At 44.1% G+C, this 24,666-nt stretch overlaps 1 protein-coding gene across 1 annotated transcript; it reads right to left on the bottom strand.

Annotated features, from left to right (window-relative positions):
* Positions 1–22,757, bottom strand: LOC120836134. The gene is made up of 4 exons (XM_040211092.1): positions 22,703–22,757; positions 19,215–19,359; positions 7,187–7,571; positions 1–306 (listed from the first exon to the last, which is right to left on the bottom strand). The coding sequence occupies exons 1-4, from the start codon at positions 22,755–22,757 to the stop codon at positions 1–3; spliced, it is 891 nt and encodes a 296-aa protein (XP_040067026.1).
* Positions 22,758–24,666: the final 1,909 nt, after the last annotated feature.

Here is a 24,666-nt window from a genome sequence, read left to right on the forward strand (position 1 = left end):
TTATGAAAGGGCTGTGACGTTTCCTTCGCCTACTTTCAAAGGTAGTGTGCGGTTGGTGATTACCAAGGGTTCCCCGTTCTTGTCCATGAGCGTGTATTCGGACACTCTGAGGTGAAGGTCGACGCCGTAGATGCTCGAGAAGGTTCCATTGCTGGTGAACTGCATCACCCCCCGTCCGGCGCGCTTAAAAAGCGGATCCCGCAGCTTTGTCACTTGGTAGTACCACAGGAATGCGCCATTGACTCGCCTCTCGTATCGAACCGCGAACCATCCGGTCACTGTGACGTCGGCCGTCCAGGGGATTTCCTGGAAGGAGAAGACATTGTATATTATAGACATGAACAGCTTTAGGGATGCAGTGCCAGTTATGATTCTTCCTTGGCGATTCGTCCCTAGGCATTGATATCGGCGAGTGCCGCAGTCTTACTAGATACAAAGCAATCTTCAGACAACTCGGGAGCCTCCACGCGCTGTTTCTATCAACCTTTCTGAGACAATATGGCGGGAGAAGCTAAAGCCAATTAATTTTTTGAATAAAAATTTCTGAATTATTTCTATTAAAACAAAACAACAAAAAAAAACATTTCGTTTGTTTACATCATCATAATCTCGCTAGTATGTCTTAAATCAAATTCAAAGTTTTATTACCAAAACGACAAAGGATACACTGACCAGTCCCAGCGATGAATTGAGGATCAATATCAACCACCTTCTTTTGTCACTCGACCCAAAAATCGGTTACACGGCGTCCTCTCGACATTTCTTTAATATGAAACCAACTGATTAGGCGCAGCATTTAACTTTGTCTTTGCGAACATGGTTTTTGGGAGCCACAATCTGGAAGGATTCGAAACCAACACTTTTTTTTACTTTGCTAAACACCCGTGATACGCAATACCTGATGCAAGACACGGGGTCATGCATGTCTTCGCCGGTAACAAACTTGGAAAAGCTCTGGATATAATAAGTCAGGCCTAATACCCCGAGCTTGTGAATATACAAAATTTGACAGGAATAGTTTTTCTTGTTTTTTTTCTTTTGGGGAAAGGGGAGGGGGAATTAACTTGAGCTGCATTCCCGCCATGGCATTTTCTCAAATTAGTCTCCTATTTACTCTATATGGGCTGTGCTTATTTTCATATTCCTGGACCTTCGTTGATCCACGAACATATGGATATATGATGCGGCAGGGTATAATAACGATAATAATAATGTTTTGTTTAAGCTTTCGGAGCCTAGTGACTAGCGAACCGATATGGAACGCAACAGCTGTTGCACACCTCGCCTTACAGTCAGCTCAACAAGACGTCGGCAACTATCTGAATATTTTTTTTTTTATATATCAGTGTTCAACACCAAGGGTTGCTTCCCAGCCTCGCGCCTAACTTAAGAACATTTCTATACCTTGCCGGTTTTCAATAAGCCTGTTCAAGTTAAAAAATTAATAAAAACAACATTCTTTGTTTACGCGTGTGTCGGGCTTTGTGCAACACACAAGTAGAAAATCGACTGAGCGAATGATACACTGACATCACTATGAAATACCAGAAATAAGAGTATTTTATGAAATAACTGTAAGCTCTATGCAAAATCTCCCTCCATGCTGTCATTCGTTTCTATTAGTAGCGTGTAAAAATATTGCACAGGACACGGCAGAGTTCTTGTACTTTCCCGGCACTTTAAATAAACTAACGCTGTCCGATTACCTGTTATTCTTAATCCTACCCTAGCATTAACTGACGATTGCAGACTTGTGCCTGTCTCAAATACTCCACTCAAGATACTGTATCTTAAATTCTTTTTGGGGTATCTTGGTATCTTGCAAATGCCTTTGGTGGCGAGTATTTAATACTCTATTTTAATTACAATTCCGAGTATCTTGTACTCATTATCTTAAGTACATCGCTGACATTCCGCGATTTTCCGAGTTTTTCGGCATGAAGTGGGGTGGGCGTGGCACGGGCAAACGTGAACATTCTTTCGAGCAACCGAATCCTGTTGCTAGCTCCAATTAGCTACGGTGACTTTAACTGAGCTCGTGAAAATATCGATTTTTTGCCGACTGTGACTCATATTTCAGCCTTAAGTTCGTACAATGAAAGTTCTCCCCTCGCCCTTCAAAAGCCCCTTTTGTTTCTATAAAGTTTCCCCCAAAGAAATTCTCAAACCAAAGGCATCTTTACGGAAGTAAAGATGCCACGCTGAGGCGCAAGCAGACCGCGAAACCACCTACGAAAACAGTGCAGACTTAAGTGTCAAGAAATAACAAATAGAAGAAAATGAGAAGTGAACGCACACAATAAAGTAGACATTTTTGTTTTGTTTTTGTATATTTGACCCCGCTAAGGCAAAACATCGAGTTTTTTTTTATGTTGTCACTTCGGAACTTACTGCTCTCGCGAACACTGTCTGGAAGTGAACATTGATAAGCAGAGAACAGTACAGGAAACGAAATAGGAGCTCGCTGACCTCTCAAAATGCCAACAAAGTGTCCCCCAACGTTGAGTGCTTTTCTGAACGCAACCTACTTGAAGAAGGTGAGACCACCGCCGTGGCTATTAAGTGTGTTCTCTTTGTTATCCATTCACTCATATCCGTGTCCTAAGTTTGTTTATAGTGAAGTATATGGAATATGGATTGTAGTTAAACGATGCGTCTAAGGTGCGCCGCAGGATGTGATTTTCAGCGATGTCACTATACGCGAAGCGCTCTGACCCGTTTGTCACCCCCACACTTCGGTGTTTACCCAACACAAGGCCTCTGCACATGCCCACAGGTCTTGTGGGCATGTTCATGTCATTTTTTTACTAGAGCGCGGGGCATTGTGTAATGAAAAAATACCAACCATTAGTGAAGTGACGTTATATGCCGGATCTCCCCCGAAAGCAGTCGTCAGAGAATGTGAACTTGACCCACTTGGGCTTTTGTGCTGAGCTGGGTAGGGTGCATGCTGCATTGTTCATGCAGGCCGGAGTGGGAACAAAAGAGCCCCCTCCTTCTTCTCAACGGAGAACGCGAACTCCAGCCGAACGTTGAGGCCGCGTTCAGTTAAGTCAGCCGAGCGCTGAGCCATTCTATCTGTTTTCCCCATCGATCTAGTTCTAAAGTTAATCGCTTGGGTCGCCACGGTCTGATCTCCTCCCCAATAGCTAAAGCGGCCTCTTTCTTGTTGTCCTAGAAATGTTTTGTAACATCTATCAGTGATATTGCCACGTGCGTTGCCCAGGCAGCGCGTCGCCGAATGGTTACCGCGTTTGGCTCTCGCGCGGAATCTCCGGGTACGATACCAGAAAGCGGACGTCTCTTTTATTTATTTCTTCAACTTGACATTCTGGTAAGTTCGAAAATTTTGTCGTCTGTTCGAGTTTCGAATGTTCTACGCGCCGAACTTTCTACGCCGAATGTTCCAGAAACATACGCGGTACCAAAAGGCGCTCCGAGTGGCGGTCAGGAGTCAGTCTCGCCCCAGCGGTTGATCCTGCTGTTTCGCCGACATCGACGCCCGCGACGCTAGCCTTTCTCTCTTTTTTTGTTTTGGGAACAAGTTCGCCCCAATAAAGGTTTAGTTTCTTCCGTTATTCGCCGCCTCATCATTTATAATTCGTTGGCATTTTTTGCTCTTTATAGTCGGACTGCATAAAATAGCCCTACGGTACTTTTTTTTCCGTTTTGTGTTGTTGCGTGTTAGTAAACCATTCCGATAACTTAGATTTGCGTAACGGCATAATTGTCGTTGTGAATGACTTCGATACAAATTAAGCAATGCGGAAGTATCGTCAAAAGTAACTGAAATACAATTCTAAGTATTTGTACTCTACTCAAGATGCTTTACAGTGAAGGTAGCTTGAGTAGTATTTTAAATACTTTATGACGCAGGTATCTAGTAACTTAACTTCAATACTTTTATCGAGTATTTTGTTCAACACTGGATGATCGTCACCAACACGATGAGGACGGCACGCAGGTCGACCAGTCGTCCTGCTTCCAGCGTGAAGCTTCGGCTTTTTTCGATAACGCTTGGGCGTCTCCTAAGCCTCCCTTAAAAACACTACTTCTGGAAGTGGTGAGAAATCATATCTAAAATTTAACGACTTTTTCAACTTCCTATCTAGTCGCACCGTATCGAAAATTTATTAGGCTTTCTATATAGGCTTATTTACAAACGAAATCTATCCAGTGCAGATGTTAGAAGTCTTGTAGAATGTCTATCGTCACGTCTAAATAGACTTTCCGTCATATATTATCAAAAATATTATAGACTAAATTCGATAGAATAATAAAATGGGATGCGCTTAAGCGACATCATACCCAGCTAGAGTCTCCTTGCGGAGGCTCTTTCTGTTTCGACTGAAGCAAATAATTATCACCTTTCGCAATGCTTTATAGTTGTACAGTCGGCACCGAATGAAAAGCGAGCAGTGGGTGTATGGTTTTCGCTAGATGCTGCACCACCTGAACCAGATGGGAGCTGCAAGAAGATGGCTCCTCCTTCGATGTGTTAGACTCTTGCTCAGTCCATCCAAACCTTCGCTGTTGCGTCTCTGGGTGACTCAGCGTGGGTCGAAAACCATGCGCTCCTTGTTCGCGTTTCATTCCGTGCCGACTGTACGTGCAGTTCACCCACGCTTATAAACGACTTTCCTTATAGATTATTGGCGAAACAAAGAGCGACCTATTTCTAATCTGTTTTTACATTCTGGGATGGTCGTCGGTCAAATGAATGACTTTAAAGTTTAGGGTAGATATCAAGGTGGAGCAGCGAAAAACACAAAATTAATAGTGTTTTGAGTAATCCGTTCGATGTGTATTTATGATACCTGCGTATTTGCACACGGCAAACGCCAGTGAATGTTTCTATGGATATATTACAGCAAACCTCAAATGAATGTTGAAAATATGTTTTTGTTTTTTGTTGCAAAAACTGACCTATCGGCGTTCGTCAGTCGTTGTCGTTAAAATCTCTATCCGCGTTCTATACAATTTATATATTCTATCTCTATACACTAAGATTTATAGAAATTCCAAACGATATAGACAGTGTATAGAAAATGGATTCATTTTCTTGATATCTATAGACCTTTGTCCGGAAGTGCTCTTATTAGCCTCGACCGCAAGGAGCAAAAGCGAACAATAATCTCGAACCCAGACACTCACGGGGAGGGGGCGCTGCGTCGACCTGCGCCGCCGCTTCCCGTTCAAGGCTTCTTCGCTGGTGTGCCGACTGCCGTTTCGCCGGCATCGGTCCTGTTTACCGCGGTATGTGAGTATAGTGCCCGTAATGTGAGAGCCGTGCGTCCATACGCCACTTTGCCGCTGCTGGTTTCCATCTAGCCGAGCCAGAAAACATCTCGCGACGAGTTGACCCGCCGCGAGTGACGAAGAAGAAGCTAACATGGCGACGGTTTGTGCGATTGCTTTGGTGGCTCCGGTGTTGAGTGTCTTCAACGTCCTCGTGAGAAGGTTCCCCTGCCCTTCGAAGTTATTGCAAGCATCACGAAAGATGTGGAAGCATCGTCTCAACTACAAATAAGCAGGCCTTCACGAGCAACAACGGTGCCGAGCAGGCGCTCGGCACAGTTGTGTCAGGCTCACGCAGCCAGCGGCACAGTTGTGTTGGTTGTGTCGTCAGATGTTCAACAACGCCGACGTATTTTCATTTATCATTGGGAATGGCTTCAAGAGTGGGAAATTAATCTATTTCGCGGATTGTTAACGCCGAGGCGAGTGCCCTCCGTTGCAGTGCCGTCGTTGCGCAAAGTGCGGAGAAAACCGGGTGGCGACGGCGGCGGTGCTCTTTGATCTTGCGCCGTCGGGTTCATGAAGTCCGGAGTAAACGTACGTACGTGCGTCTGCTGGATCGGTGTTTTGGACTTCCTCAAAACTCTTTCTCACACGCATTTACCTTGTGAAGCTTAGTAGCTCATTACACCTCGTCGTCGACTGCGCTCATTTGACTACGACGGACGAGCCTGCGTGATGTGAATTTCACTGCCTAAGATCCTTGGTGTGCTGTAACGAGGGCTAATAAAATATCACCGCGAACTTCTCAACAAACGAGCCGAAGTTTCGTCTGCTATCATAACTGATCGCCTGTCACAATATTAATCAGTAGCGTTCCTAGACTCCGCCCCCACAGGCACCGTGCTTCGTTGCCCGATAGTAAGTGTCTCCTGGTACCTCGTTGAATTCCAGCTCCCACTTCAAGTAAGTGCCATCCTTTGTAACTGGCAATTAATAGTTTCGAACCCAGACGCTCGCAGTGTGTGGGTGGGGGGGGACGCGTGTTAACATACTCGGAGACCTCGTTTACGCCGCTTCGCAGCGGCAGACAAGGCGCCACATTACAAAAGAAAGCTAATCCGAGCTGTCTATGTAACTAGACCCATTCGCTAGTCATTCGATGAAACGTCGTGGTCTCGTTTTCATTCGCTAAAACGGCGTTCGATCAAGTGAACGCCTCCCACTTATTTTGGCTCGGGAGAGCCGCGCTGCCGCAGAAAGGCAAGCAGATCGCGAAAATCGGTCTCAAACGTGCCACGAATGTAATGTCGTATACAAGAAGACAACAATCAAGCATTTGAAAGCTACAAGAAAGCGGTAGCGAAATATTTACCACGCAATGAACCCGGACTGAAACGCGGATGTCAAGGGTCAGCAGACACCGAGAACATTTAAGAACAGAAAGGTTTTCTCTTGTTTTCTTGATCGAGATGGGTTCTCGAATGTTCACGACATCTTATCTGTTGAAGAACGGGTCGCGGAGGCTTCTGGTGAAGACATCGTTCACGATGTGCCGGTGCATTCGGACAGCCTGCCGCATCCAGCTCCCCAAAGCAACGCCGCCACCGCAGCCCCCCCCCCCCCTCCTGCCTGCCAGTTCTCTCCGCGTGGTGGCGCGAGCGTAGATAAACATGGCGGCGCCCTGGAATTGGCGCGGACACTGGTCTATAGCCTCCATACAAACTTTTCTGTAAAAATAATGTATAAAGTGGATGAATATCTTTTATGCGGGCTCGATCGTGGATGAACAGCCCAATCACGACGAAAGCCAATGAGAGCTAGCTGAACGCCGGGCATCTGAAGGAGATGCCCGGCTGTTCTCATTCATTCAGTGACCATAGTGACATATACGGTAGGCAAGGCTGACCACAAACTACGCAACAACTCTCAATCTTTGTTCACGCACCCTGAAAACGTCGGTGATCAGCCACTCGATCTTCACGGATCTCAGTAGCGGCACAGTGACGACCTGCTTGACGGAGTACTTCTCGGGCTCAGTGTGAGATTCGCTGTTGAGGTTCCTCAGAGTGAAATTTGTGAATGCGTTGGCAGGGATGCCCGCAGATTTGTTGAGCTTGGCGTTGACGGATAACTCAAAGCCGCAATTGAACGCCCTCTCAGTGCTGAGCGAGTGCGTCGTGTTGTGCATCGTGGACCTCTTCACCGTGGTTGTCATTGAGTTGAAGGGCTGTTCATTGTGGACCCAGTTCGTATAGATCACCTTTGGTTGGAGTGAATTGATCTTCACCTCACCATACTTGATGGGACTCGCTCGGACGAGTATCTTGCTGCTGCAACATGACACGGAGCAATGTGTGAATAATTTACAGGTGGTCAAGGGTAGACATTTCATTGAAGTAAAATAAGTATAAAAGCCATTTCTAAATATTCAGATAAATCTCCGCGCTAGTACTTTCAATGTGAACACAGGATATTTCTGTCAAACGCAAAAAAAAGGAGTCTGGCAACCTCCATCATTTCAAATAGACCGTATTCAAAGGCGAAAAGGTGTAAGTGTCGCGTCCGCAGAGACTGAGTTCACAATTAAACCCATGGTGACATAAACAACATGAATTATTTGTTGGACTTATCTACCCGTCGCCCGGTTGAATTTGCGACAGTGTTCATCTGAGGATCTCGTTGAGTCAGTGAAGCACCTTTTCACAAATCTTTGTTTCAGCTCAAGTCCAAACGCAGCCTACGCTATGAGCTCATGAGGCCCACCAAGTAGCGTCAAAAGCGAAACACACTGGCTGCATTTTGTTTGTGATTGGTTCAGCCATGATAAAAACACGTACAGAAACATGATAAACACCACCATGGCGCGCTTTTGACGGTGCTTGATTAATGTCCCTGAACAGGGTTGCTAAGTGTTTGTACTCTGACCGGCCAAATTTCTCCGAGATATAGCCCAAAAATAGCCAAATGATGTTTAAAAAAAATAGCCCAAAATAGCCACAAAAAATTGACCATTTGAAACGCTTGTTTTAAACATAAGAGACACATATTAAATTTTTATATATCAAATAGAAATATTCACACCACTAGCATCACTAGCTCGAAGAACCAATGGCAGAGAATGGGTACATCACCACGGACAAAACGGGACACGTGTCCACCCGTTTTTCTCTGTTCCCAGTGTCAAGGATTTTAGAACATAAAAAAATGAACACCGTGTTGTGTGCTCTGCGACGATGCCGAAATATCTCAGAAATGGCGTCCCTTGCACGTTCGGAGAACTTTCTGAAACGCTCGTACAAGCGCATGACAACATACCTTCCACTGTATTAATGGGATGCTTAGTATCGGGGCACGGTGACCTCGATGACGTCGCGGGAAAATTATGCAGAACTAAACACAAGGTATAGGTCCACTCCAATCAACAGGCAGCCTAAAGGGTGCGCAGAACAGATGCTGGTGGGGCGAAAGGAATTGCGCCGTCACTGATTGAGATAGAGAAGTAGCAGCACACGCTCGCATTTGGACACGATTCAAGCGTAAACAATTGCACAGTGTGCGCAAAGAGCTGACGAATTCGCTTGCTGTCGCATACTTATCAGAGTTAAAGGACTGAAGCGCCAAATGTTCACGCAACTTATTCTATAAATACCATATTCCAGCCTATAAACCCGTGTGCTTTGAGTCATTTCGGTGTGCCCAGCACAGATCAGAAATAGCCCAATACTAGCCAAATAGCCAACTACCACCTTTTACCGCCAACTTCAAATAAAGCTAGTCCAATTTGGCTAATTATAGCCGAACCTGGCAACCCTGTCCTGAATAAAAAAGGTACCGACATCTCCTCCCTCCCCCTCTGACGCGCACACCTTTTATTTTTATGTTTTGCTTTTTACACCCGCGTGTCGACTGCAGCGCCACCTGGATACGCCCAACAAAGCAGACGGCCTTCCTATACTTGAGTCAGAGGGCAGTCAAAGGCTGAAACACACGCTGATACATACACACAGGCTAAAAGGGCACTGTCATGGTCTACCAGACTCGAAGGATGTGCTCAAATAAAGACGATGAATGTCGCGACGTTGCACAGTCGGTGCAATTTGATTGGCGACACTGAGCTCATATCGTGCACTGCACTCCGACATCATAGGCATTCCTTTTCCCTCCTCGCCCATCATGCACACTCTTCTTGTTATATTTTGCTTTTTCGCGCTCGTGCGTCCACGGTAGCGCAGCCTGGAACGGCCCAAGATATCAGGCGGAAGTCTTCAAAGGTTGTCGCTATTTTTTGTATGGAGGGGCATTATGTCGGATTAGTCCCACCAGCTCGCAGCTTCGGCTGCGTCTGAACTTCAGGTGAACCGAAGTACACGAGTGGAAGCTGAAAGCTGACAGAGCATTCTTTTTCAATTTGCATTCTGAGTTTGATCGAGAAGATGACGTCAAGGATTCTATCTACAGGCCTTTTGTTGGATAAACTAAACACCATGTAGTGCTGGAAAGCAGCTGGACAAAGCGCCTTGTATAGTTCAATTCTCTCCCCATAGGGAGTATTCGGGAGCTCGAGATTGTACCCTTGCATGAAAGGTCATGCGGGACAAAAGACAAACATATGAAAACCAATGTGTAAAGGTGTTAAACATAGGCCGAACTCACCAAAAAGATTGACTACGCTGCCGCCACAGCAAGGAATTGATGGAACATTAGTCTTTCGTAGACGCGCAACAACCTCGCAACAACGTGTAGAGCGTAAGATGGCACGAACCCTCTCGTGCACTTCTGTCTACCTCCTGTGAACTAAAGCGTCACGTGGGCCTGGTAGCATCGCTAACAAGATAAGTACTAACTCGCCCCTCGTCTTGTTCGAAAAAATTCTGATCTTCAAGGCTTCCTTCGCTAAGCCCGCGGCTGTGTCTGGCTTTTGCCCGGCACGTGCGTGGTAAGCTCCATCTGATTGCTCGTGGGATGACGGTGCTATCAACTCCCCTGGCCTGTTTTTCGGCGTTTCCAACGGTGCAACTACCTTCGGCCAGTTTACAAGCCAAGCGGCATCGATAGCAACGAACTCGCCTATAAACGAGGAAGCATTGACCGCGCCGGACTGTGGGCCTGGTGGCATCGCTACCAAGATGAGTACTAACTCGCCCTTCGTCTTGTACGTACAGGTGCGTAATTCCTGCTGCCTTTATACAAAAAGAGTAGTAATAGGTGTTTGCTCTTGCTACCAGGCCCCCAGTGTTGTCTTGCCATTGTACTGCCGTGGTACGGCAGTTGTTGCTTCTCTGTGGAGATGTAGAGCTAAATCCCGGCCCCGTCACCACAGAAGCTATGATGGCGTTGCTGACTAAACTTGACGCCGGCCAAACAACTGTACTCGACGAGCAGAAGGCAATCAAAAACAAACTTACACTCACTGACCAGACGGTCAACGCTCTGTCTGACAGAATGACGCGAATAGAGCAGGAGCTTTCTAATTTTCATTCAATCCGAAATGATCTTGATGAACTCCGCGGTGTCACGACGACCCTTACTGATAGTTTAGCGACTCTGGCTGAACGCGTAGATGACTCGGAAAATAGATCGCGGCGCTAGAATCTTCTTTTTTGTTTGGCCTCCCTGACTCTGATAGGAAAACGTGGGCACAATCGGAACAGAAAATAATAAACCTTTGTTCACAACATCTTGATATTAACATCATGCCAGACGGCATCGAGCGTGCCCACCGACTAGGTCGATATCGTCCCGATCAGAACCGCCCGATAATTGTAAAATTTGCTGTTCATAAAACCAAAGAACGAATTTTTTCTCAAGGTAAAAAGTTCAAGAACACTAGCTTCGCTGTAAGTGAAGATTTCTCACCTTCGGTTCAGCTTGCTAGGAGGAATTTGTTAACTTTCGCGCGTAACCAAGCTATGTCCTTTTCCTTACGTTTCAAAACGCTCCTCATTGGACAGAAACGGTACTTTTTTGATGACGCGTCAAACACTGTAAAAGAGTGTCCTTCTTAACTAACCCGATCTTGTCGCCGCGGTTATGAACACACATCCCGAAAGCCACTGTCCTTTATTTATACAAATATAAGAAGCGTGATTTCTCAACAAGACGAGATATGTAGCCTAATTGCATCCACCGATTGTGACATTATTGCGCTTACTGAAACATGGCTGTAATCATCAGTAACTGATACAGAAATTTTTACGGGCACTTCTGGGTTCAATATATTCCGCAAAGATAGGGCAAGGGGCCGGGGAGGGGGGGGGGGGGGGCTTGATTGCGATATCTTGCACGGTTTAATATGCTTCGCTCCTTATCGGTGTATGTTACCGACCCCTCACAGCGATCCATCTTTTCTAATTAACCTTAATGAAGCTCTCAACGAATTGTACCTGAAATATCCCAAACACAGTATTCTGCTATTCGGTGATTTTAATTACCCTTCTATCGACTGGTCCGCCTTATCCGTTTCAGCCCCCCTTGATATGAGTGAAGCGACTGGTTTCGTTAACCTTTGCCTCAATTTCGATCTTTCACAGATTGTAACTAAACCCATACGATCATCCAACCACTCCTCTAACATCCTTGACCTCATTCTTGTTTCTGATCCTGACTCTTTAAAGTCGATAAACTACCTACACGAAATAAGTGACCATAAGGTGATTTACTGGACATTTTTTTAAATATTCGATCAAAATCGAAGCGGAAGAAAACCGTAAAACTATAAGAGAAGGGGAATTACCAAGGAATGAATACTGAGCTAAGAAAATTCCTAGATGTCCTTATAATAGACTTTGATAATCGGTCTGTCTGCGAAAATTGGACAATGTACAAATCTAAAATGCAACAACTAGCTGAAAGCGCTTCTGCTCCATGGTTTAATGGCACCCTGAAACGTTTAAGCACGAAAAAAGAGACTCTTTCGTAAACCTAAAACTACGGAGCGCAACTCGGACTGGGATAAGCTCTATATTTCCGACAGACAATTCAGAAGCGCAATCAGAACACAAAAACGAGCATTTTATAATGCTGATCTGCCATGCATGCTGCAGAGCAACCCAAAAAAAGATTTGGAATGTTGTTAATCCTAAACCTGATATTGTAATCAATCTTAAAAACGACGATGACTCTTCGGTTCCTGATAACGAATGTGCAGAAAAATTCAATGATGTTTTTCGTTCAGTGTTTACACAAGAGTGCAATGATATGTTTTCTATGGCTCCTCCTGCCTTTCCTACATCCACGGTTTTGATCACGTTTGAACCGGCAGGCATTGTGAAAATCATCGACACTCTTAAGATTTCTTCATCAGCGGGTATTGACGAAATAAATGTAAAAGTGTTAAAGAATACTAAAGATATATCTAGCGTAATATTGGCAAAGCTTTTTTCACAGTAACTTTCTACTGGTTCCCTGCCATACGACTGGAAGGTGGGGAAGATCGTCCCAATCTACGAAAACGGAAACAAGTGCTCCCCTTCTAACTACCGTCCCATCTCTCTAACATGCGTGTCGTGTAAACTAATGGAACATATCATCTACTCTAAAATCATTCATTACTTGTTAGAGAACAACTATATCCGTTCCTTCCAACACGGCTTTCGAAAAAACTTCTCCTGTGAAACTCAACTCGCGTCTTTCGTTCATGACCTGCATGTTAACCTCGACTCTAACATTCAAACTGACGCCATCTTTCTAGACTTTGCTAAAGCCTTCGATAAGGTCCCTCACGGACGTCTCATATACAAGCTTACTCAGCTTTGATCCCGCGATTTTGAACTGGACCATTAGCTTTCTCACGCATAGACATCAATTTGTTACCGTTAACCAGTCATCATCCTCTATTGCCGAAGTCACCTCAAGCGTTCCTCAGCGATCGGTCCTTGGACCACTTCTATTTATAATATACATTAACAACTAACCCGTATCAATCACGTCGCATATTCGTCTCTTCGCTGACGACTGCGGCATTTACCACCAAGTAACTAACCCTTCGGACCACCAACTCATTCAAGATGACCTCATACGCATTCAAGCATGGTGCGAAGAATGGCAGATGTCTCTTAACGTTCAGAAATGCCAGCTCGTGTCATTTACACGTCGTGTAAACCCCTCCGTGCTTTCCTACTCACTTAATAACGTACCTCTGCAGAAAAGCCTTTCCTATAAGTATCTCGGAGTCCACCTCTCATCTGATCTTTCCTGGGCCACTCATATCAGTCACGTTATCTCCACTGCTAATCGCTCTCTAGGCTTCTTAAAACGTACCCTTAAACTAGCCCCTCCTCATATAAAGCTACTAGCTTACTCATCCCTTGTCCGTCCTAAACTGGAGTACGCATCTGCCATCTGGGACCCGCATCCGGCCTATCTCATAAATAACCTCGAATCACTCCAGAATCGTGCAGTACGTTTTATCTACTCAGATTACTCTTCCTTTTCTAACGTAACTAATCTTAAAATCCGAGCGAAACCTTCCTGTCCTTTCTGTCCGTCGGAAACTTGCTAGGCTATCTCTTTTCCAGAAATTTTACTACAGCCAGTGCCTCCAATCATCATACATCATATCTTCAGAACACCGGCTTCGTCGTACGGGACATAACCTCGGCGTAAGACGCCCCAAAGCAAGAACCGTAACCTTCCAGAATTCATTTTTTTTTTCACGCACTGCCATTGATTGGAACGATCTTCCCGAGACCGTCGTCATCACTCATGACCCGATGGAATTTAAAAAACGCTTGCTAAAGTCCCCACTTTAGGTTTGTACGAACCATCTATATGTGTATATTTTGCCTTTTACGTTTGTGTGTATTTGCTCTTTGTATGCGAGTTGTTTTTGGAGTGTTTTTTACCCTTTTGTTTTACGCTGTGTACCCACCCCTTACGTAATACCCCCAAGGGGGTCCTTAAGGTGTCTTAATAAATAAATAAGTAAATACGGCGAACGTGTTGTGAGATCGGCTTTTTTAAATACGGTCCGAAGGTTCTTAAGATTACTACAACGTCCCAAAAATTATGCTCGCCGCCTAATAAGGACTTTCTGATTTAATTATGAACGTCCGTTTGTAACAATTTAAATACTACAATTTGTAGTATTTTGTAACAATCAAAATACTACAAATTGTAAAAAGCCTACCGAGCTTTTTCTTTCTTCTTTATTCCAATCCTCTGCAGAACAATTAGGCGAACTTCCAACATGAGCACTGTAGTTATTTTCAGTTCGCATTTTACATTGGAAAATTTCTGAGGAGCTTCCGAGCGGTGCCTCGTCAGGTAAATAAATCTGATACAAATAAAAAAAAAATTAGAGCTGTGCAAATCCAGCGACACCTTATCGGACCCTAATGTATCCCTTCGCTGATGTATAAGCCCGACGTTCTCGCTACAGCGGCAAGTCAGGCTTCGCGCTTCGCTTTTTCTGCCGCTGAGGGCACCTTGCGTGGAATAGCCATCACGAATGTCCGCTCAGGGAGTGACACTGGTCATGCCATTCTCCCGAAATTGCTGCTTTATTTCGATTGCTCAAACCGTCAAGTGCGTAATTGTGTTTAATGAGAAACACAATTACAACGAAAAGTAGCTGGTGTTCAAGAACTGCAGGAAACTGAAAAATACCCTCGTGAGCGTGTCCGATGACTATTCAAAGGAGACAGTGGAAATGCGACGGCAACTTTGGAACTCGGCGCGACAAGAGAAACGGAACGGAGATAAAGTGCGACTTGTGTATGACAAACTTTTTTGTAAATGACGTAGCCTACGTCTGGGATTCTGTAACGAACACGCGCGTTCAACAGAATGCGCGCGTCGTACCAATGGCCACTCAACAAAATTGACATAAAAGGAAAAAAGATGTACAAATAATCACAATAAACGCACAAATCATACTAAACAAAGCACCAAAATTGGAATATATTATTATTCAGCCTGATCCACATGTTATTGTCGTAAACTAGACTTGGCTACATAGTATCATTGCCGACTCCGTGGTGTTTCCAAGAGACTATAGCGTGCTACGAAAGGATAGAGAGACTAGAGGAGGAGGCGCTGCCATTCTTAGAAAGAACTCTCTAAAGTATGAGGCGTTACCTGGTATAAACGACCATGAGAGCGTATGGTGTAAACTACTCCTTGACGAGATCGTCTTCTTAATTAGTGGGGTGTATAGGGCCCCGGGCACTGGAATTCATTTCCTCGAGAAAATAGACGATTATTTAACAACTCTAGTGAAAAACAGAACTAAGATTATCCTAACGGGCGACTTTAGCCTGCCACATATTGGTTGGCACGAACTAAGCCCAGGCAGAGCGGATAGATTACATGGAGAATATTTGTTTGATATAATGCTTAAATATGGACTGACGCAGGTAGTTAACAAACCAACCAGAATTCAGAGGTCATGCCAATCTGTATTAGATATCTGCCTGGTATCTGATTACTTTTTGAATTACAGAGTGTGTGTAGAGCACGGAATTTCAGATCATAAAATGTTCATCTTGACTCTAGAGTTAAGCAGTCTACGCTTTCAGAAAACGGACCCTAAATTTGTTTATGATTTTTCACGAGCAGACGACACATCAATATTAGATTATCTCAAACAATCTCTAGGCCACATAGATAAAAATAATGATGTAGATTATTTGTGGGGCTATTTCTCAAAAGCAGTCGCCTACTGTCTTGAAAGATTTGTTGCGAAACAAACAATAAAAAAAAATCAAGTCTAATCCATGGATAACACGGGACATAATTCACCTTAAACGTAAACTAAAACGAAAAAGAAAGCAGAAAAATAAGAACGCTTTAGAGATTGCTGATCTAAGCCGTGAAGTACGATCAAAGGTCGAGGCTGCTAGAACAGAGTTCCTTTCGACTACCTTGAACGATTACTTAAGGGACTCGCCACGCAGATTCTGGCAGTATCTGTCATGTAAGGAACATAGAGTAAACGAAATCATGAAGGATGGAAAAGTATTCAGCAATCTAGCATTTGTGGCGACTGAATTTAATAAGTTTTTTCATTCTGTTTTTACCGAAGATAATGATCGTGAAAGTGTCATAACTAATGTTACTGGTTTGCCTGAAACAGATATTGTTGTGTCATATCAGGGTGTTCTTTCTATGCTACTGAATATCGATGTAAAAAAAGCACCGGGTCCAGATAACGTTCCAAATAAATTTTTGAGGCGTTACTGTCTAAGAGCTGCTGAGTTTCTAGTACTTATTTTTCAAGCGTCATTGAGCCAAGGGAGGCTACCTAAGCACTGGTTACTTGCGCGAGAAGTCCCTATTCATAAATCAGGGAGTCGGCTTGATGTTGCAAATTATCGGCCGATATCCCTTACTTCTACTGCCTGCAAACTCCTCGAACATATTATCTGTAAACATCTCACAGACTTCATCGAACAGAATGATCTGTTTTACGAAAAACAACATGGTTTTAGAAGGAAGTTATCAACTGTTACACAGTTATTTGAAGCGACTCATTATTTCGCATCTGTTTTAAATGAGCGTGGTCAAGTAGATGTGATGTCAATTGATCTGTCAAAAGCATTTGACCGAGTCACCCACTCAAAGCTGCTAAAAAAAACTTTGGATTTAGGGGTAAGTACGCCTATTGTCTCTTCGATCAAATCTTACTTGTCAAACAGATTTCAATTTGTTAAGATCGCGGGGGAAACTTCCACGCTGCTGCCAGTCACTTCCGGTGTACCTCAGGGCCCGGTTTTGGGACCAATTTTGTTTTTTGCGTATATAAATGGCATTGCAACTGAAATTCATCCATCTGTTGAAGTCCGCCTTTTTGCAGACGATTGTCTACTGTACATCAAAGTTAATTCACAACGGGACCAAAGGCTATTAAATGACTCGTTAATGGCTATGCACGAGTGGTGTCACAAATGGGATATGAAGATAAATTTTGAAAAGACAACTTTTGTAACAATCACAAGAAAGAGGTCGCCTAATATATCTCCGTATTCCTATAATGGTGCACTTTTGAAACAATCCGAAACTTTTAAATACTTAGGGGTCACAATTTCTAACTATTTAAACTGGAGGGTACATATAAAAATTGTCTGTAGTGCGACTTTGCGAAAACTTGAGTTTTTAAGACGAGCGCTCAAAAATACAACGCCTGAAGTTAAATTATTTACGTATAAGACTCTAGTTCGATCATTTCTTGAATACGCGTACGTGATCTGGGGTTCATATGTCAAATATCAAATAGAACAACTTGAGCGTATCCAGCGGCGGGCAGTAAGATTTGTTTATACAGAGTATCGCCGCACGGAATCGGTAACAGAACTATTAAAAAAAGCGGGGCTGCCAACCTTGGGTCAGCGGAGAAAAATTGGAAGGTTAAAATTTTTTTATCAACTCTACAATGGGCATTATAACATCAGTTCGAGTGACTGTATACAGCTTCCTGGTAGAAGGTCCCCGAGAGTTAATAAGCAGTTTGGAGTCAAGCCGTATTTACCAAATCTCGATGTTTTTAAGTACTGTTTCCTTGTAAGAACAATTGAGGAGTGGAATAGTTTGGATGGCGACCTCTTTTTTGGGATTGGCTGTGCCCATAAGTTTGAAGCTGTATTATTTGATTTATATGCAGAGCCATACTAGTATTCCTTGGTGGTGGTGACTTTCGGTGGTGTGGTTCAACCGAAATTGTACTCAAATGGTTGTATTGCGGTGATTGTTCTTGATCTTTGGTTCTTATTTCTGTTGTTTTATTGCTGTACACTGCTGAAACAGCCCGAAAGGGCTTTCGGTATTGTAAACAAATACATAAAATAAATAAATAAAAACAGCGGATTCCAAATCCAGTCTCTTTTTTACTGGTGTTGTTTTTCCTTGGAGAACGGGGCGTGTTGTAGTGGTGTATGTGTGTGTGTGTGTGTGTGTGTGTGCGTGTGCGTGCGTGCGTGCGTGCGTGCGTGTGTGCGTGCGTGTGTGTGTGAGAGTGTGCGGGTGTGCATGATGTCACATGGCGTCATAAGGTCACGTGATCTCATGGCGTCACGTGACATCACGGTGTCCAGTGCGGACCCGACGTGACATAATGGCCTCATGTGACATCATCGCGCGAAGTGACACCGTGGCACCTCGTGAAGACCCGTGACTCCAACATCATATGACGTGTTGTGACATGAGACCATGATGTCACGCAACGGACGCCATACTCCGCCCTACACTATCATTTCAAGTGGAGGGAATAGCCGATTAAAGCTATATCGATGTAAACGTTAATGTGCTGTTACACAGCGGCAAGTTAGTCAGCCCCGGTAGGTGTCTGGTGTCACCGTTGCATCCGATAGATTTAGGCACTGAACTACGACTGGCAGCATTATGTAACTAGAAATGCACGTGCTTTAGGCAGTAGCATAGCCATCTATATACTGACAAAGTCTGGCAGATCGCTACGAGAAATGGCCGCCGAAATGGAAAAGGTGGAGCGGCAGACAACGGATGAAAGGACAGCCAGGTGACTGGCACCCCGCTGCTGTGACACGCCGAAACACACTTCTCCCGAGCGACCAAGTGTGTTTCGGGTCCTCGCCGCTGCAAAAGCTGTGCGCTGACGTCCAGGCTCCCCGAGAAATTGCTCTCTGATGCTCGTTGCTACAAGATCCTCGCGCTCCGAATCTGCGACCGAGCAGTTTATGGCTCCGTCGTCGAACTGCCAGGTTTTGTGAGTATAAAAGAGGCTAAGGCCGTAGCATACCCGACCGCACTCAGGTACGATGTTCTTCCAGATAGAAATTGGCACCCTGCATCGTCTTGATCTCCAAGTTCCGCAGCGCCAGCTTTTTCAATTTGTACTCTGAGCTCGGGTGCGTTAAAAAGTATTGGCTCCAGTGAAAATAAATCTAAGCGTCGGAGTGTCGAAATGCCTGATTAATTATCTTTAAAGACACAGAGACAGACGTAAGGCAAACACAACAAATCGAACCAACAAATGCAAGCTGAATGTGTTGTGAACTTACGGACGTGTTCTGATCTTGAACCACTTGAGTTCCGAGTTGTTCCGGTATATGTCCCACCAGGACACCTTGACACCGTGCTTCACCGACAGTGCGTCCACAAACTCTTGAATCTTTTCCTCGAGGTCGAATAGGAGTGGGTTAGCCGCTGTTGGTTGGGTGGTAAGTGAAGAAACACACAAGAAAAACGAAACAAACAATTACCACGCACTCTCGCGTAATTTTCATGATAGTTCTCGAGGAAAGCGAAGCGTAAGTCCCGTTCATTGGACGCAGTAGAAACGTTCAACTAAATAATGTCGCTCGGTGATATAACTAAGCGTGCGTCCTACCGATCCGAGCAATCCCCGCAGTACAGCTTCTTCATAAACCATTTGGTTTTGTGAACAGAGCTGCTACGTTTTGGCATGTTAGCGAACAGTGTGTTGTGTTCATTCGTGTAAAGAAAAAACGCAAAAATATAATTAAATATCTGCAACTAATTTTTTTTTAACTTTACAATTCTGTTTTGTGTCAACGAAAGAGTGCCGCCTTTTGTCTTCTGTCTTGAGGTATCTAGCTCACATTGAGGCACTATTTAAAAATACGGCGACGGCTGATTATTTTTCTTCAATTTAACGAAATTGTATAAATTTCTACTTAATAGGGTCACCTCGAAAACTTGGCCATGTGCTACCAAACATACCCTCCAAAAACATAATTTTAGATCATTAAATTAACTTCTTAACATGGATCGCACATAGACAGATTTATATTGTCACTGATTCGATACCTCGATTAATCCTAAAGCGTATGAGAACTGTAAAGGTGTGTCCAAACAATGATATTTTCAGAATGCGTGAAGCGACACTTTTCCGCATTGTAAGTGAAATTTGAAGTCCAACTGTCTGTCTCCTCTTCGGACACCCACCAGGAAAACACCACGGCTTTCCTTCTCGCCTCCTCTGCCTTTCTTTGACGTCGGTGCTCGTGAGACTTGAAGTCACACGCCACCTGCCGAAGGTGTGCCTGGTGTGCCCGTTGCCAGTCCACCTGTTCTGCCGCGGCTCGCAATCTTTCTACCGCGTTCCCCCCCCCCCCCTCCCCCCCCTCCGGCAGGAATGCCTCGTATCCTTCCTTTTGCCGTTTTCGGGACTTGAACACAGCAGCGGAGGCCTTCAGCGATTGACTGAATGTAAACCCGAATGTTCCAAGCCTTCGTGAAGAACACGAGTGGACATTAAAGGAACTGCTTTCTACCCGAAAAAAAAAATTAAATAAAACGGCGAAAGAGGAATATTGCATTTCATATGGTGGACAAGTGTCGCATCTTGAAGAGTACTGTTTGTACAACGATTAAGACGTATACGCGTTGCAAACATGTTGTAAAAACACTGATTAACAATGCAAATCTAAGTTTTTCGCAAACTTTATTTCATTTATTTATTGTTAAAATTGCATTTTCACCAACCCACTTTCTGCCGCCTAAGTTCTTTGTATTGGCTCATGCAGCCTCCAACCCAAATGCATACTTTACAAGGTTTCTCCAGAAGCTTCGAACACATCGTGCATTTCGCACTGCCAGGTTGGTGTCCGTCCCATGCACCTTCTTTACCTTCATCGCTCATCTATGAACGCCGAAAATAAATTTATTTTAATGAGGCCAATATGATGAAGGTTTATTTTGCTCGTGCCCACATACAACCGTATGCCGAATGGAACTGTTATGCCGCAAAACGTACATTCGCTGAAAAAAGACAATTTGGGGTTATATGGGGCGTGCTTCTAACTCGAGGTTCAGAAGTCTCAAATAAAAAAAAGTTTCGCAGTCGGTTCTAATTCAAAAATTTGGCTCAGGAAGTACAAAATACGTTAACCTTTTTTAACGATTATTTTTTTTTTTTTTTTAAATTACACATATAAAGTCTCATGCCAGAGATACGGCTACCTTGGCACAAGCCTGGCCCTCCTTTGGGTGTAACTTGGGCCTACTACAATTTTGCACTAAGGCGTAAGTTAGTGTCATAATACTTTCCTTTGCCGTTTTTCTGGCTCATCACGTAACTGGAAAGGTGTCAGATTTCAGCTGAAATTGTGAACCGAAGAACCACTAGTGAAGTCCAACTTTGGCTATTGTTTGGCGAATTAAGGCCAAGATACCCAGACACTTGTCAACAAAATTTGGTTCTAGCTTGACGCCTTCGGGATTTTAAAACCCTAAATTGGAAGACAAAAATATAAATTTGGAATGAAATAATTTTTATAGTACAGTACTTCTGCTATCAATGAACTTAAAAACAAACTTTGGGGGGTTCGCTGTCCCTTTGAGTGTTTAGATGCCCCTTCACTGTGAGCACAGATGGCCCACAAGATTCACCACCTTCCTTAGGTTGTCTCTTCTTCTCTCATTTTGTATAGCTGCAGTTTTGGAGAAAAGGACGTTAGCGTGATCTTTCTTTCAGAAAACCAACATTGGACTTCTGACCTATTAGTGAGTGGGCTATTCACGAGGGGACCAGGCATGGATTCGTCTGCTTACCAGCGCCCTGAATTACCTGTGGGGCGAAGTTAAACATCACAATTAGACGCATTTATGCAAAAGCAAATAATACGCGTTTTCGTAAATAAAAACTCTATTTCGCGAAAGCTATACTATCAGTACTCTACCCTTCAATGTTCCCCATATTGCTACTTTGAGCAAAGAAGATGAACGTAAGCTGACATGCGAGATATGGTTAGCGATTCCATTTAAGCTTTACACACGTTTAAGTGTCACATTGTCTCCGAAGGCAAAAAGTCTATAAAAAGCTTGCACTGACGTGACTCGATCCTATACGTATGGGGGAAAAGGCGCTTGAGAGGGTGGCCTTAGCTGCATTAGAGAGATGCGTCTTGCCACTAGGGGAAAAGGGCGCATGAGAGCGTAGCTTTGGCTGCGTTAACAAGGCGCTTCTGGCCACCAGAAAGAAGGGAAGACTGACGACACGTGCAAGTCATGTATTGAATCGTTTTAGAGTAGCTAAACAAGAGGTAACAGAAGTACTGAAGCCTGATAATCAATGCTGCCGCGTGCTTGGCGCAGTCGGCAGCGCACACGGCTGCCACACTGTGGAACGGAGTTCAAACCCTGTTTGAGTGGATTTTTTTCTCCTGATCTTTGCTCTTCAGTACAGCTCCAGATCCTCCTCGTCTGACACCGTGCGTTCTGGTTCAGAACTTTCCTGATCATACAGAAAGTACAAAAGCAGCGGTAACGCGCTCTTTCGGGACAGTCGCCCTTGTTTCGCCGACGTAGAATGTAGGTTCTTTTTTGCTTTAGTTTGAGGCACTTGTCCACCTCATTACACTTTTATTTGTAATTTTATATTTATCGGTTGATTTATTTGGTGAGAATATTAAGAATATTTGGTGAGATTATATATATAGCGTTCATTACAAGCATTTCCAAGAAAGAAATGCTGTACATTCTTTGGAGCCATAGTTTGAGAAGACAAGAAATAGATAAGGCAAACTTAAGATTTTGGAGGTGCAGCATATTGCCAGAAGAAGCAAGATGTAGGGAGTCATTTCTGATACCTAGGAGCACGAGATTCGCGTATAAAATCGGCACAAGCGATAGTCCCTTTTATACCGGGGATCGCGCGTCAATGCAGACGATAAGAATATAGACGTCATCGACAGATAAACTCAAAAAGTGGGACGTATTTGAACCTCGGTTATTGCTAGGCCTCGTATAGGAAATACTTCACTTTGTATTCCAAGTGTTCCTACGAAGACTGTCATGCGATGTAGGCCACTGTTATACGAAAGGTGACATTCCAAGAAACTTGTGATTATGCCAAAATCCAAACTTTTAAGTAACTGGATGCTTGTAGGGTTTTACATGTGTGTAGTTACTTTTTTCGGTATTAAAGAAAAATTTAATTTGGTTTTGTGAAAGGAACAAATAGCATATTTTTGTAACTCTTTGATGAAGTAGCAAGTAACAACATTGAGTTATTTCTGGAGGGGAACATGCACAACACAAGTATCGAACCTGGTTTTCATCCAAGCTCGCGAATGTGACATTTACAAATACAAAATCCCAAATGTAAAAAAAAAAGATTTGCACATTCTAATATTACATCACCATTCAGTATGTTCCTTCAACCCGATAGAGGAGAATAGTCCCCTCCATACGCATGAGCCCAAAAAAAGAGCACAAAGTGACTCGCTCGCTTAATCGCTTGGAACATTTTCTTCAATTCTTTGGACATCTCCCCTATCTACATTTATTTCAGATAGATAATCGTACACTTAGATGCGTTAGGAAATATAGAAAAGCCGGCGTCGGCTGTGACAGCGAAAAACAGATATCTCAATAAACGGCAGTTAAAATGGCACCTCAGAAAAGAACTCGTAGAAAAGTAACACAGCAACGCAGATGCACCGTCACCGAAGGCGTGGAGCCGGCAGAGTTGGCCGCGCCTGCGCAGTCGGGGAGCGCGATGTCACCGCCGGAGCGCCGTGTGCGGTGGGAAGATGGGGCGCGGTGCTTGTAGGAATACGCTTCATGTAGGAATGCTGTCGCATTCCTTTAGGTAAAAAGTTTTAAGTGTCCTCCTGAAATTTGTTTTCTGAGACTCTGTCCACAAATGTATCACTCTCTGAAGGTAACATCATCGTACTTTTGCCAATGTTACGAACATCTGACGCCAAAGTTAACTGCGAGATTTTTGTTCGTCTGTTTTTCGCAAACGCACCCGATCACACCGTTTTCTATCTCCAGGGCTGCTCTGCGTGAAGGTAGAAAATCAAGAGATATCACGTGATCCCTACTCAACTCAGGGCTCGACAATATAGTCACGCTACATATTCCTATACTATCAGATAAAACGCGAAGCAACACGCGCCATTACTCACTTCGGGAAGAAGCCGATGTGGGATCGTCGAATTTGCTCCTCCTTGGGTAGTCGTTCGCGCAATCTCGCCTCGCTGGTCCGGCGGAAAACAATGAAGGGGGAACGACTTAGAGGGGAAGGAGGGTGCGAGATGCCAGTTTGGACGATTAATTTCAACCAGCGTTGATTAGCGAAGGGAATGCCATGAATGTGCTTCTGCTAGATAAGTGAACTAGCACTGCCTTCGTGGCTTCATGACGTTTGTTCATTCGCTTGTGTTCCATACAAGCCGCTACATAAAAAAAAAAAAAAAACTGACGTTGATTATTCAACTTTTACTTCGCGATGACTCAGTTCAGGTGTCAAAAAAAATTCTACTTCATTGTGAACCAAGATTTTCAGAACATCTCGATGCTACAGAAACAAATGAGGTGAGGACAACGTTTATTTAAACCTGGGAAAAACGCCAGTCCCCAAAGCGGGGTCCACACCGGTCAGACACAACACAAAAGAGAGTCTCCAGATATATTGGATCGCGAGCCACCGCAAAAACCGTGCCCCGAATGGGGCGGCGCAACAGGTTGAAAGAGAAACTC

The sequence above is a fragment of the Ixodes scapularis genome, unplaced genomic scaffold (genome assembly GCF_016920785.2).
Source record: "Ixodes scapularis isolate PalLabHiFi unplaced genomic scaffold, ASM1692078v2 PGA_scaffold3__209_contigs__length_174095766, whole genome shotgun sequence".
NCBI classification, from domain to species: domain Eukaryota; kingdom Metazoa; phylum Arthropoda; class Arachnida; order Ixodida; family Ixodidae; genus Ixodes; species Ixodes scapularis.

Excerpts from the sequence above, each read along its gene's own strand:
- LOC120836134 (XM_040211092.1), bottom strand. The coding sequence starts at position 22,757 with ATGACTCCCTACATCTTGCTTCTTCTGGCAATATGCTGCACCTCCAAA. Across the intron at positions 19,360-22,702 it reads CTGCACCTCCAAAATCTTAA|CGGCTAACCCACTCCTATTC; the intron begins GTTTGCCTTATC and ends CCCAACCAACAG. Across the intron at positions 7,572-19,214 it reads TTCAAGATCAGAACACGTCC|CAGCAAGATACTCGTCCGAG; the intron begins GTAAGTTCACAA and ends GTCATGTTGCAG.